Raw genomic sequence first — 14,346 nt, 5'->3', positions numbered from 1 at the left:
CCCGTGCACAGCCTAGTTCTCCTCGTAAACTCACACAGTTTGAAGATCTTCAATCCCTTAATTAGCAGGTCCGATTGGTGCTCCTTTCATGATCTGCCAACTATCCAAGATGAAGTTGAATTCTATGCTTTGCAGCTGCGAGTTCATAAGGTTAAGCTTTTTACTTGAATATCTCACTCATCAAAGAATCCCAGTATGTCAACCATTTGCAAAGTCAAAAGAAGCCCTTCTCATCTTCACTCCATGTTAGTTTTTAAGATGCCAAACTTCCAGAAGAATCCATACACAGTTACAAACTACGTGTCTGGCATTTTTACTGCAAGATTCTTCACGTATCACATGGCACTGAAGAGTGCCTAACAGTAATCTAGGAATCTTTAACTTTAGCTTCATGAATCATATCAATAGCAACCAAGGGTTGTACACCACACTTTATCATGTCATTACAAAGATTTTCAGCCTCTTTCCACTTTCCGTCATTGCAAAGAACTTGAATCGTCATGTTATAACTTGCCTCATTCGGAACTATACCTTTTTCAAACATTTGTTTTAGCATCATCAAGGCTTTATAAGAGTTACCCTCTCTGCAATAACCATTGATCATGGTATTGTATATTACATGATTGGGCTCCAAATCCACCTCAGACATTGATCTGAATAGCTTGAAAGCCTCCATCATATTACCCTCTGAACACCAACCGTGTATCAATACACCATAAGTACAAACGTCCGCAACCAAACCCGCCTTCTTCATTCCAGAAAGCATCTCAATAGCTTTATCCATGTCATTTGATCTAGCAAAGGCATCAATAAGAATTGTATATGTCACCTTAGACGGAGAAAAGCCTCTTTCCTCCAATTCTCGAACCAGATCCATAACACGAGATAGATTTCCAACCTTAGAGAAACCTGAAATTAAAATATTATAGGTAATTAAGGATGGTCTTAAGCCAGAAGACTTCATCTGATTCAACAAACTCATAGCTTTATCAACCCTCCCAGCTTTGCAGTACCCGTCTATGAGAGTGTTAAATGTGATCAAGTTTGGGCTCAAGCCACGCCCTTTCATCTGATCCACCAATTCCTCTGCATCCAACGCTCTCATATGTTGACATAACCCCCCAATCAAAGTATTATATGTCACCACATTACATGCCACCCCTCTCTCATGCATTTCATCAAACAGTTCAAATGCTCTGAGAATTCTGCCACCATTACAAAATTCATGGATTAGAGTATTGTACGTGTACAAGTCAGGCAATGCACCATCAGTCTTCATCTTCTCATACAACTCAAAACCATCTTTCTTAAGCCCTTTCTTGAAGAATCCATTAATCAAAACAGTGTAAGTGTACTGATTAGCAGCCAAACCCAACTCTCCCATCTCACAAAACAGCTCCTTTGCTTTCTCAATCTCACCACTTTTGCAACATCCATCTATCAAACTAGTATATATAACCACATTTGGTTTCAAATCCATCTTCTCCATACATCCCAAAGCCTCAAAAGCTCTATCCAAATCACCAATATCAGAACAACCCTTTACAAGTATTCCGAAACTATACTTATCCAAGACAACTCTTTCTTTCATTTCATCAAAAAAGCTCCAAACTTTGTCAGAATTTCTCATCTTGACGAGAAAATTCAGCACATTATTAAACGTGTTGGCTGTGGGTGCAAGGCCTTTATTGACCATTTCATGAAAATAGAAAAGGGCTTTTTCCACCGACTGATGTTGAACATAAGCGTTGATGATTGATTCATAGAAAAGAGAACAAGAGCTGAAATGGTTTTGGGTTGTCAAATGGGAGAGGAGAGAGGGGACTGTGAATGAAGTTGAGGAGATGCGGGAAGAAAGTAATTTTAGGACTAAAGATTGGGCTTGAGAGAGCTTGCGGAAGGAGAGGAGGTGATGAAGGATAATGGAGATGGATTGTGGAGTGTATTGGAAGCCCGACTGAGTTGCTAAGTTGAAAAGTGAGAGGGCTTTGATGGGCGGCAGTTTTAGCATCTGGGAGAGCACAGCCATGGAATGTCTTTGGGATTTCAGGGGTCTGGTAATCTGGTTATGGGTTCTGTTGAGAGTTTGGTTCACTATGCGCGCAGAAGAGCACAAGTTCGATTCCATGGATTTTAATTTTCACGAAAAATTTCAATTCAATTTGGAAGAGGAAGGATGAAAATTCTTGAGGAATTACTGAAACTTCCTGTTAATGATTGGACGGATCATAGATGGACACAGTAATTTGTAAAGTATAACATGCCATTTACATGATTCAAGTAATTGTTTTTAATCTATGTCTTGGAAAGATGATGATGATGTTTCTGGCCCTTCTTGCAAAATTTATATTTAACTAGTGACACATCTAATGTGTGTGTAATTTAAAAATAACTAGTGATTGAGGCATACCTCAACAAGTGTATAAAAATTACATATATGAAATTATTATGTCCTTATAAAATTTTATTTTCTATCACATCCTTTTATTAATATTTGAAATATTATTAGTATTAAACCATTTCTATGTCCATGAGGAATTAGTGGACTTCAATCTCCTCCGGATGATGGTATAGAAAGAGGAAGTTGCTTTAGGGGGCAATGTGAATTGATAACTATGCTGTTATTGCAGGGTTGTCCCACAATAAATTGGGACTATTTTACTCTCATAATTAAAGGTAAAATAGAAATTTCAAAAAAATGTCTCATAATTAAAGGTAAAATAGAAATTTCAAAAAAATGATACTTTTATGTTTACATCACATAACATTATATATTGTAAAAATTATTTTCTTTTATAAATTTGTAGATTTTTTATTTACACAAATAAATTTTATAAGAATTTTTCATTAACAAACTTTAGTTTATAAGTAACTTTTTCTTTAATAAAAAAAGATAGGAGTAATTTGATGGTTGCAATATTTAGGGATAGTTGTTAGAGATTTATGTTGGTAAATGTAATTAAGTGATTAGAGTAAAAAATTAATTTTTCTAAGAGTAAAATTTAAAGTTCAAAAGTTGATAGAAAATGTTTGCACCAATTGCCGCCCGCTCTTACTTTATGTATTGTATATAGTTCCTTCTCTATTTCTGTTGTTCGTGAAATTCCACTAATTAGTTGTTTCTCTTCAGTATATTCCTCTAATGATTTGAGTTATATTTAGAATTAGTGCTTTAAGCACATCCAATATGTGTGGGTGCAACTACTAAAAAGATATTAAAAAGATTAGAATTATTTTTGTTGAAAAATAGTAATTTAAATTAGTTCTTTTTTTTTTTTTTGGAGTGGTGAGAGGGAAATGGATAATTAAAATGATGTAATTATCTTTAAAAATGAGGGAACTTTTGACAATGCATTAAGTGATACAATTTATTTACACCAACGCGGAAAAAGATAACATTAAGGCTTTTTCATTAAATAAAGGTCATTCAAGAAAGAAAAAGAAAGTGACAAAGGTGATGCTTCTCAAGAAAATATCAATTTAAATAAAATGTCTTGACCCTTGCACAGGCTAATTTGAAGGTAAACATTAATGTATTGACACAAAGTGACAAGGATTTCCAAGTTAAACGACGAAATGTGGAGGCGGAAAAATATATAAGAGAGAATACCTTCTCTTAATAATTACATCGATTTTCAATAATGCCAGCACCTAGCACGGGTATTCACACTAGTCTGTAAGTATTTGGTGAGTTTAGAGCAATTCTATCTATGTATTCTCCCTTATCCTAATTCAACATGTACGATTGTAAATACAAAATATACAAAAGAAAACCACTCCCCTGTCCCTATATAATTCTTATTCTTTTTTTTTTCAAGGGACAAAAAGGCACTTTCGACGAGTTTCACCGCCAAAGACTATACGACGTCGTGGAGATCTCCTTCTCTTACTCCTTCAAATAAGATCAATGTACGATCAGTTTCTCCATTTAATCCTCTGTTCGACCCGTCCTTACGGTCAAGTTTCAAAGTTAGAATCCGATCGGGCTTCATTCTTCTCCGAGTTTCCTCAGGTAAGCGTCCAAAGCTATACTTCTCACTATGACGGTTTCATTCCGATTTCCAATGCCAAATTTAAACTCAATTAGGGTTCCGAATCCACAGATTTTTTTTTTCCATTAAAAGGAAAGGAAAAAGAAACCCTAACACCATCCCTGAAATTTTTTTTGCAGACGTCTGTTTCTCTGTAGCAATAGAATCGAATCAGGATGCCGGCCACAGCAGGAAGGGTTCGCATGCCGGCGAACAACCGGGTGCACAGTAGCGCTGCCCTCCAGACTCACGGTATATGGCAGAGCGCTATTGGGTACGATCCTTATGCACCCACGGCTAAAGACGATGGTAAGAAAGCTTCGACGACCAGCAAAGTTTCCGATTCTGCTGAACCCGAGCCTGAAAATGCCTATGCTAGCTTCCAGGGTTTGCTGGCTTTAGCCCGGATTACGAATTCGAATTCGGATGAGGCTCGTGGGTCGTGTAAAAAGTGCGGGAGAGTTGGGCACTTGACTTTTCAGTGTAGAAATTTTTTGAGCGTCAGGGAGGATGTGAATAGAGGGGGGAATGTTGACGATGATGTGATCAGGGAGGTGGTTTTGGAGAAATTGAAGGGGGAGAAGGTTAAGGGGCTTGTGAAAAAGGTAGGGTTGGAGAGTGGGGAGAGTAGTGAAGACGAGGAGGAGGAGGAGGATAGCGAGAGTTCGGATTCAGATTATGATTCTGAGATGGAGAGGATTATTGCGGAGAAGTATGAAAAGAAGGTCAATGGGAAAGCAAAGGTAGGCTCCAGGAGGAAGGCTGAAGAGGATGATGATGATGATGAGGATGAGGAAGATAGGAGGGGAAGGTCAAGGAAAAGGAGGAACAGGAAGAGGGAGAATAATGATTCAGAGGATGAGGAGAGGAGGAGGAGGAAGAGGAAGAAGGAGAGGAGGAACAGGGATGATGACGAGTCTTCTGATGAGGAGGACGAGTCGAAGAGGAGGAAGAAGAGGAAAAGTAGGAAGGAAAGGAGGAGAAGGAGGAGTCACAGGCATTCGTCTGATTACTCTGATGCTTCTCCTGAGGATTCTGGTGATAGGCGACGCAAGCGGAGAAGCAGGAGGACAGCTTCAACATCTGATTCTGATGATACTGGTTCTGATGATCCTCGGGTTGGCAGAGATAAAAGGAGGTCTGAGAAGAAGAGCAGGAAGAGTCGCCATGGAGACTAGTTCTAGTTGGTTTTTGGGAGGTGATACGTCACTTAACCATGTAGTTTCTAGTCCTGATGATGAATGCAATGACTGGTATTTGGGGTTCCTTTATGCTATCACTTCTTGATGTCTTTATTTGGGTAATAATTAGGTTTGAAGACCTGCTAAGAATATATTAGCAGAATATTTCTGTGTGAAGAGCTTGTGTTTGTGGCATGATGTTATAATTCGCTTAATGTACCTCTGATTGCTTGCTTGTTCCTATATGATGACAATTCAGAAAAATTTGTGCAGCACATTTTTATTATTTATAGTTGCTAACTTTTTATTACCACTTGATAATTGATTATAATATGCTCTTTAAAACATAGATAATGCTTTTAGTCCTGTCCCCTTGGTAATTATGGCCTGGGTTTTGTATTTTCTTCACTTCCAATCTCATTTTCTAGGCATCTCCTTTGGTAGGTTTGGTTCAGTTCAGTACATCGAGATGCATTAGTCATGTGCTTTGACTAGTCTAATTGTCATGACTTGGAGTATTATCTGGAATTACAGTATGATTTAGATCTCAATCTTGGTATAAACGCCCGTTTGAAGTGTCACTGAAGGATTTTGGCAATAGGAGGTCGTGCAATGACAATTGAAACCAAAATCTTCTGCATTGTGTGTTAAATGTAGGTTTAGAGGGTGATGTCATATTGACAGGGCATAAATGCCATGTGTTAGCATTTGGAATAGGAGTTGAATTTGTATAGCGTGCTGTGGTTCTAGACCAGCTGCCCTACCTGCTATTTGTTTAGCAAGGGATATTTTAATTTGTAGTTGTCCTTCCCTTGTAATGTCTTTCTGTTATTAGCTGTTATCTTTCGGCACCTAGATCTTCTGATGTTCAGGAGATGCAGGAACAGAAGGGGGTAAGGCAAGAGAGTAATGGATTGAAGTGCTTATGAGAATTGCAATTCTGATCCTATTTTTGAGCATATGATGGTTTTGTTTGTACAGTTGGCCATATCTTTTATCGATGAAAAGTTTATTTTCTTAATGTTTAGGATATTAACTTCTTAAAAAAATGCTAATCAACCATGCAAGTAGTTTGGGAGCTTAGGAGAGGAGGAAAAGGAAAGAAACAGTGTAAATGAGATAAAAGTAAAGGTCACAGATCCCACCTTTTTATTAATAGTTTAGGAGTTCAGCATATAGTTGGCATTATTCTGGGATACAGGATCAGGGGAATATTATTCTATAAAGCAAGAGTTGTCAAATGTGAAAATCATAGTTGGAGAAATAATTTGGTACAGCATTGACAAATTTGGGTATTGGGCTGTCTTTTAACTAATAGCCAAGAGATGGAAAATCGTCTTTCACCCTAATCAGCAGTGGAATGGGGATCTGACATTTACTCTGGAGCTAACTCAACAGATAACCCTTCCTGTTTATTGAGGTTTTCTATCTTTATGGTTCCTGGAATTGAAAAAGACAATTTTCCTTGGAGATGAACCCTTGCCAATGGTAGCTCCGTTTGTGTGCATGCAGCCCATCCTTGCTGCTTTTTTGTTAACCGACTCAAACATTTTCAGATTATGCTCGAACATTTTCTGGCGGGAATCTGGAGCTGTTCTGTTTGTCGTTTAAAATGCAAGTGCGAGCACCAGAGACCTTAGTAACTAATACATCAAAACGTGAAGTGGCTTTTACTCTATACATCTGGAGCTGTTCTTTTTTTGCCATTTCTGAAATTTACTCAGCTTCAATTTCTCAGCAAGGTTATTAAGAAATATAGGTCTTGGGTTTTGTCCTTCAAAGCATGAATATGTAACAATATTTGCAATCCCGGTTCTGATTTTATCAGAGAAAGTTCAGGACTTCAGGGTCATATTTGTACCTGTGCACAACAAAGATTTACGGGTTTTGAAATCTTTAGTCTTGAATTATCCGGCTGTTCTATATTGCACGTATCTTGGTTTTTAACTCACAATCAAAGCACTAAGCGGGATGACTTTTAAACGTTTTTAGTAGACTCGTTGGTAGACTCGTTGCGGTTTTTAGTGACTTAATCAGAAGCCTCCTTAATATGTGAAATCGATCCGACGGGTATTGGTAGACTCGTTGCCGACTCTAATCGTTTAGTTCAGCAAAAAAGGAGGATTTGGACAATGAAGGAGAAGAGACCCTGGCAGAAACTATGCAAGCATGATGGTAATGGAGTTGTGAATGCACCATACAACTGGCGACACAACTTTTTTTAATTAAAATAAATGCAAAGAAGCAGTTAAATAGGTCTTTGTCACGATGAAGACAAAACTTAGTAGAACAGAACGAAAATTTTCTTATTCAAACAGCACAAGGGTATAAAGACTGTCTCCGGCCTCTTATTTAGAGATTTGTCCATTTCCATTTCCTATTCAACATTGTCCAGGACAATTAGAACAGAAGATTCATTTCAGACAATTTACTCCCGAAACACAAAGGGTCCAAACACTAGAGCTCCACATTAAACAACTGAAGCCACTGGACTGCCAGAACATCAACTCATGTAGCTTTCCACGAGGACAATGGTGGAGTATTGGCAAACCTCCAAGTAAGAGCCAAGTACTGAGGTGCTAATCTTTCACCCTTGATTGCATTAGCGATGGACTCGAGTTCAGCCACTTCCTCTGAGGTTAACTTGACAGATAAAGCCTTGATGTTACTCTCGAGGTTCTGTATCTTGGTGGTTCCTGGAATTGGACAGACATCATCTCCTTGGTGATGAACCCATGCCAATGCTAACTGAGATGGAGTACAACCCTTTCTTGAAGCCATTTCCTCAACCTGCTCATACATTTTCAGATTGTGCTGAACATTTTCTGGCTGAAATCTTGGGTTTGCCTGCACAAGTACCAGAGAGGGATTTCAATTGCTATGGATACAAGGTTGTTGGTTGAATTTTCCAATTAGACCAAGGTATAAAACCAAAACAAAAAAGAGAAGGAAATAAGCGCCTCTGTATGCATAAATATGCACCCAGGAAGTCACATAGATATGTAAGGCGAAATGAAGACCTAAAACCAAAAGACAGAGAAACAAGCACCTCTTTCTTTACGCATTCCTATGTACCCAATAAGACACACAAACGTGTACAGATACTGCAGATCTTTAATGGCAAGCCTGGGTAACTCGGTAAAGGTTCTCCTCAGAAGGAGCAATTAGTAGTTCTAAAGGTCATGTATCAGCATCAATCAGCACTTGGTGTTGGTCATATTGCTATTATTGCATGTCATGTAAAAGTGAAGGGGTACAATATTTACTAGACAGTAGATAAGGCAGAAGAAAGCTGCCAAAGTTATACACCAGTAGAATATAAATCAGATTTGTTCAAATAGTTAGAAGGAAATAAGGCCACAAAAAATGTGCAAGCTTCATGACATAGAGACTAGAGTAACTGCTACGTGCTGAGCAAAGACATAGCGCTGTTACTACTTATCCACCAAAAGAGGCAAGATATGGCATGGCAAATTCTTCTGCAAACACAATCCAAATGTCTTAGGATTAATAGTTTGACAAGAAAATGAATGATATAAGAAACGAAATTTGTTTTGTATTATTCCTAGTTATCCTAATTGTATTGGGTCTATCCTTCGTGGATCTAATGCAGGCAAAATGGATCTCATGGAGATGAACAACTCATTAGGACCAACCTTTCGGACATCAAAATCAGGAGTTGTGTTCAGATTCTCAACCAATTTTGGTCCAGATGCCAAGAATCCGCTTCCTAGGGGACCAAAAGCAACAATCCCAATTCCAAGTTCCCTGGAAAAAGAGCAATTGGGTGACAATTTGTTGATCATTATTCCTCCTAACTGGTTTGCTTTGCCAATGCATAAGAAATGCCTTACCTGCAAGTAGGAATAACACTTTCTTCAGCATCTCGTGTCCACAAAGACCACTCGAGCTGAACTGCTGTTATTGGATGTACTGCATGTGCCCTTCTGATAGTCTCCGGTGAGGCCTCTGACAGCCCTATCCATTTTACTTTGCCCTCTTCAACCAGCTTCTTAAGTTCTCCAACCTAACAAAAACTAGTAACTTGAGAAGTATCCAAACTCCAAATTGATTAAAATGAAGAACATGTATTTGTGACATCCACTGTCCACTTAATTCACTAAGTAATTAGTGACTACTCCAAGGTAATCTGCCATGGCTTCCATTTGTTTATCATATCGTGCACATGTGAGCCAGATGCAATCGTTTATCACAAGATACTTTAACTCAAATATCACGAGCGATGAATTCGAATAGATAAATTAGTGTTTTAGTTGTTAAAGTAAACAACTGAATACATAGTTGTATTGCCACAAACATTATACTCAGCTTATTAGTTATTCGGTAAAGAGGGCAAACCGTGGCTTCAATAGGCACACGAGTGTCAATTCGGTGAACATAGTAGAGATCAATGTAATCAACGTCCAGACGTTTCAGACTAGCCTCGCACGCAGCTCTAACAAATGCTGGTTCACCACAGACGCCGGCTCTGGTCCCATCTTCACGTATTACGTGCCCAAACTTGGTCGCTAGTTGCACCTTCTCCCTGTATCCTCCCTTCAGGGCCTACAAACCAAGGTATCGAAATAAATCGAACTTATCCCCCTCAAAACCAGCAAATTTCTCCAGATAAAGCAATGTACTTTCAGTTTCTTCTTTCGTTCTTTATGAGTCAAATTTGAGGTCAGTTGACATAATCCACTAGCAAGCTATTACATCCAAACATCAATACTAAAGAGTGGCAAAAAATTGCAGAGCTTGAAGCTACGAAGTGAATGACCCCCTTTACATGTTAAGATAAACCATAGACAGATGGTGGTGAAAAAGAGAGAGTAAAATCCAGCCTCTAAATTGGAATTTTCATACTATAATCTTCTGAAATTAAAACAACTTTATGCAGAGCCATTATTCATGGGTTTTCTTGCACCCAAAAGCTTCTTGAAAACATCATTAGGTGCTTGCACTTCGGCATCAAAACCTACATAGATAGTTAATCTATGCATTTTCCATTTCTAAAGATTTGTGTTCTTTCTTAATTGACACCACCACAAAAAAAGGTCAATTTCAGCAGATGAATCGTAGTTCAAAGCCTTTGATCATACTGTTTTTTTTTTTTTTTTGCCTTTGATCGTACTTATTCACCTGCTTTCCTAAAATTATCAAGCACCAACGCATAGTAACAGATGAAGGTAATGGACGAGGTGAAAGGAGTAGCTGAGCTGAATCTATGATAACGGGGGGTGGGGGGCTAGATTATGGTACCTTTCCAATGAGAATTTCGTTGGTGTGAGGGCCATAGGCGTCGGAAGTGTCGAGGTGGGTGATGCCACTGTCGATGGCATGGTGGATGAGAGGGATCATCTCGGACTCCGATTTGGGATTGCCATAGAAAGCAGACATGCCCATGCATCCAAGCCCCTGTACAGATACTTGTAGGCCTTGGGAGCCCAGCTTGACCTTCCTCACTGCTGCCATCTTCTTCTTCTTCTTCTTCTTCCTTCTTTACTTTTCTCAGCTTCCTTTGTGCACAAGATGAAGAGGTGATTTTTGTGGGTAGTTGAACCGACCAGAATCAAACTCCTCTGAGATGAAGTGAGGTGTATCCTCGTGTCCAAAGTGAATGGCGGGGCTTCTCCCCTGGTGTCACTCTGACGGTTAAGTTAGAATGGGAACGAGAGAAATCGTAGTATATGAGAATGAACAGTGTGCTTACTTGCGAAATGCACAGGAGGGATATTTATAGAGGGGGAGTAGATGCCAGGACGGAGGGTTCATGCTGGTGGGACCCATGTCCTGACATTACGGCTCTGTTCCCTGCCAGGAGCCCTGACTCTGACATTGTAGCCGCCTGGGTTGGATGACGGGGGTCCTGCGCAGCAGTCATTAAGCATCTTCCAGTGCTTTTCAGATAAAGCACTGGTCCTGGGCGTTGTCAGGGGTGTTGACATCATCAGCGTCTAGCCGAGGTGGTAGCCTGGGGTGCAGAGGTCATCCAAGTAGGAGACCATGGACCGAGCCGAGCTCAGGGTCCGGATCGGGGAACGGCTGTGTTCGTTTAGGAAACGAAACGAGGTCACCTCGGCCACAAGGTTCTGCCGAGGTGAGCACCCTCAATAAACCCCCCAAGCCTCGGGAGCTCCGGGCTAGGGAGGTACCGAGGCTTCCTGGTGCCGAGGTCATGAAGAGTCGGGGTCCCGAAACTGCTCCGGGAGATACGGGGACGAGACACGTGGGCGAGTCAGTTGACAGGACGTGGCCACTGGTAACCGTCGCGTCGTGAAGTAGTGGAACGTTTCGTGCAGGGGGAGTGTCAGTTGAAAGGACGGGTCATTAATGAGGAGAGAGAGAGGCACGTCCTTTTGAATTCGGACGTGGTTGCCTTTTCGCATTCTTGCCGCCTCTTCGGATTCCCCCCGACTCCCTATAAATAGGGGGTCCTTTTCACCATATGGCCCATCACTTTTTCTCTCAATCTCAGACTTGCAAAATTCTTGAGCGTCTCCGAGGTCAGTCCTGCCAGCCGAGGTATCAACCGAAGTCATCCACTTCGTCAGGTTCCGTAGTCAACAGTAAGTATCTTTCTCTTCATCTCATTATTCACTCATGGCCAAAACGGCTAAAACCCACAAGGAGACTGTGAAACCGAGCTACCAACCCGAGGAGGTGCCGGACACTTCGGAAGATTCGACTTCATCCAGTTCAACGGGGTCAGCACCTACCGATGTGGAGGAATCGGCCGAGGAAGAAGTGGCAGGGACCGCACCGGGGTCAGAGTCCTCAGAAATGAGCGAGGGCGGTTCCGATGTCGAATACGACACTGAGCTCGGAACGGCAATACCCCACGACGAAGGGGTGCCGGAGCCCGTTGCTCCAAGAGATGTTGCCAACCTGGACTTCGGCAAGATGCCGCAGTTCAGGAGCCGCGTGGGGAGAGACAAGGCCTGGAAGGTGATGGGGAAGTATCCCTTCAGGCCGGGGTATCTCATGACATCGCCCGGGCCGGACGATTCGGCCGAGAAGCCCCCCATGGGCACAGTGGCCATCTACCTTCAACAGTTGGAGGCCGGGTTGAGGATGCCGACGTCAAGATTCCTCCGGGACGTGCTCCGTCACTTCGGCTTAAGAATCACCCAGCTCGTCCCAAACGCGGTCCGCATTCTCGTAAGCTTCGAGATGCTGTGCCGTCATCAAGAGGTGACCCCGACCGTGGATCTCTTCCGCCGATGTTACACCTTCAAGGCGCATGGGACAGATAAGGGATGGTTCTATGTCTGCAACCGGAACAAGACCATCCCGAAGCTAGTCATCGGCGCCCCCTCTTCGATAAAGGACTGGAAGCGTGACTTCATATTCGTCTCGGCCGTGGACTTCCCCCGGGGTTTTTGGTGGAGGCCCATCAAATCGAAGGCCGACCCTTCTGCGGGGGATCGCGAGGAGGAGTCCTTTCAGAAATTGATGGGGTCCGGACTTCGGATCTTCAGCTGGGATCACCCCGAGACCGTGCTGGTCGATGGGGGAATTAGCCGAGCTGTGATCCCTCCTGACAGAACTCCCATCATTTCCACAAAACTTAAGATACCTTGTAATTTTCTTTCATAGCTTTGTTTTCACTTCGGCTATAGCAAATGATAATATTTGTCCTTTGTGCAGTGACCAAATTGTCCGACATCATCACGTCGAGCTCAGGTGCCGAGGTGGCAAAGAGGTCGAAAAGAAAGAGCTCAGGCGAGACATTGGCGCCTCCGCCCAAGAAGAAATCGCAAGGGCAGTCCCCTAAGACTTCGGTGGAGATGATCACCCCCACCACGGCAGCCCAGAGCAGCTCGGCTGCTGCGGCCACAGGGTCCGCCTCTTCGGTGCCAGAAGGGGTGCCACTGGGGGTGACCCCGGCACTTCCACCTCCACCTAGCCGAGGCAAGAAGTTGAATGCTCCAGTCAATGCGGTTACGGCGTCTTCGCTCTGGAACCGTTACCAATGCCCCCCAGTGTTTTCTGGGGAAGACAAATCTCACCCCGGCGGGCATTGGTGTCCGGACTGGTCGCTCAAGGTCAACGACCGATGCAGCCAGCCTCGGGTTGCACAAGACTTGGTGATGCAGTCCACTTTGCTGAGAGACCTGGACTTCACAAGAAAGCTGACTCCGGCCGAGATGCTCCAGAGCGTTATGGTGACTACGGCCTCCAACACAGCCTTTGTGGCCGAGATGGCACATCGGTATTGTGAGTTGCTTGAGGAACAGGACACCGGCAAGCTGCAAGATCAAGTTGCGAAGTTGAAGAAAAAGCTGGTGGTGTCTGAATCCGAGAAGTCCGAGCTTCAAAGACGCCTCCAAGAAGCCGAGGCTAAGGAGGAGGAGGCCGAGGCCACTGCAAACAGCCTGAGGTCGGCTCTGGAAGAAGAGCAGAAGAGGTCCGAGGTGGCGAAGAAGACCCACGAGCAGGCTCTCGAGAGTGCGAGGACTTCGGCTGTAGAAGACTTCCGGAGGTCTGAGACTTTCATAGGGGACCTCGGCCAACTGTCAAGGCCGAGCTTCATGCTTGGCTTCACGTCGGCTATTGATGAGGCCGCAGCTCATCTACCCTCCGAGGCCTTGGAGTCCTTGAGGAACAATGCCAGTTATAACGAGGACTCCAAAGAGTTGTGTGACCGGATGGCCGAGGGTATCCAAGCCGGGAGGAACCTGGTCGAAGTCCAAGATGAGTTCAACAAATGGCTAGCTGAGCTCGACGAGGTCTTCGAGGAGGAAGGAGGAGAAGAAGCTGGGGGCGACGTCGGCGAGGAGGGTGCCGACGTTCAAGGAGGAGGAGAAGATGCTCACCCCGGCGGGGAAGAAGCCGAGAAGGCAACTGGCCAAGAAGAAGCCGAGACAGAGACTTAGATCATAGGCCTTTATTTGTAAATCCGAGGTGGGAGGTTATTAGCAATACTCCTGACCTCGGTCTTTTGTACTACTTGTAATGCCTTTTTCTTATTTGAATGAAAGATTTACTTCTTCTCACTTCGGCTCCTTTGATTTCTTGCTTCGTCCCCTATTTGTCCCCTATTTCTTGCTTCGTCCCCTATTTGTCCCTCTTATTTTTGAATAACGAATGCGTAGCATCTTGGTAATGAAAAATAACTAAACAGCTGAAGT

The 14,346-nt window shown here is 42.7% G+C and overlaps 3 protein-coding genes across 3 annotated transcripts; 1 reads left to right on the top strand and 2 right to left on the bottom strand.

Moving 5' to 3' along the window:
• Window positions 1–267: 267 nt before the first annotated feature.
• On the bottom strand, window positions 268–2,243 carry LOC113709778 (uncharacterized). The gene has a single exon (XM_027232638.2). It carries the CDS (start codon window positions 2,126–2,128, stop codon window positions 368–370), a length of 1,761 nt encoding a protein of 586 aa, XP_027088439.1. The 5' UTR covers window positions 2,129–2,243; the 3' UTR covers window positions 268–367.
• Window positions 2,244–3,869: 1,626 nt separating this feature from the next.
• On the top strand, window positions 3,870–5,487 carry LOC113709769 (uncharacterized). The gene is made up of 2 exons (XM_027232629.2): window positions 3,870–4,012; window positions 4,172–5,487. The coding sequence occupies exon 2, from the start codon at window positions 4,208–4,210 to the stop codon at window positions 5,207–5,209; it is 1,002 nt and encodes a 333-aa protein (XP_027088430.1). The 5' UTR covers window positions 3,870–4,012; window positions 4,172–4,207; the 3' UTR covers window positions 5,210–5,487.
• A 2,006-nt stretch (window positions 5,488–7,493) lies between these two features.
• LOC113709761 (auxin-induced protein PCNT115-like) lies at window positions 7,494–10,709 on the bottom strand. Its single transcript, XM_027232616.2, has 5 exons — window positions 10,475–10,709; window positions 9,572–9,778; window positions 9,067–9,239; window positions 8,869–8,980; window positions 7,494–8,059 (listed from the first exon to the last, which is right to left on the bottom strand). Exons 1-5 carry the CDS (start codon window positions 10,685–10,687, stop codon window positions 7,721–7,723), a joined length of 1,044 nt encoding a protein of 347 aa, XP_027088417.1. The 5' UTR covers window positions 10,688–10,709; the 3' UTR covers window positions 7,494–7,720.
• Window positions 10,710–14,346: the final 3,637 nt, after the last annotated feature.

The sequence above is a fragment of the Coffea arabica genome, chromosome 1e, assembly GCF_036785885.1.
Source record: "Coffea arabica cultivar ET-39 chromosome 1e, Coffea Arabica ET-39 HiFi, whole genome shotgun sequence".
Taxonomy (NCBI): domain Eukaryota; kingdom Viridiplantae; phylum Streptophyta; class Magnoliopsida; order Gentianales; family Rubiaceae; genus Coffea; species Coffea arabica.
Note: the sequence above shows the minus strand (reverse complement) of the source record. Positions and strands in the feature narration are given on the sequence as shown.

What these genes read in the sequence shown, in the direction of transcription:
- LOC113709778 (XM_027232638.2), bottom strand. Translation starts at nt 2,128, where the DNA reads ATGGAATCGAACTTGTGCTCTTCTGCGCGCATAGTGAACCAAACTCTC.
- LOC113709761 (XM_027232616.2), bottom strand. Translation starts at nt 10,687, where the DNA reads ATGGCAGCAGTGAGGAAGGTCAAGCTGGGCTCCCAAGGCCTACAAGTA. An exon ending in GTGTGCCTATTGAAGCCACG is followed by an intron (nt 9,240 to 9,571) that starts GTTTGCCCTCTT and finishes AGTTTTTGTTAG; the next exon opens with GTTGGAGAACTTAAGAAGCT. An exon ending in AGTGTTATTCCTACTTGCAG is followed by an intron (nt 8,981 to 9,066) that starts GTAAGGCATTTC and finishes CTCTTTTTCCAG; the next exon opens with GGAACTTGGAATTGGGATTG.
- LOC113709769 (XM_027232629.2), top strand. Translation starts at nt 4,208, where the DNA reads ATGCCGGCCACAGCAGGAAGGGTTCGCATGCCGGCGAACAACCGGGTG.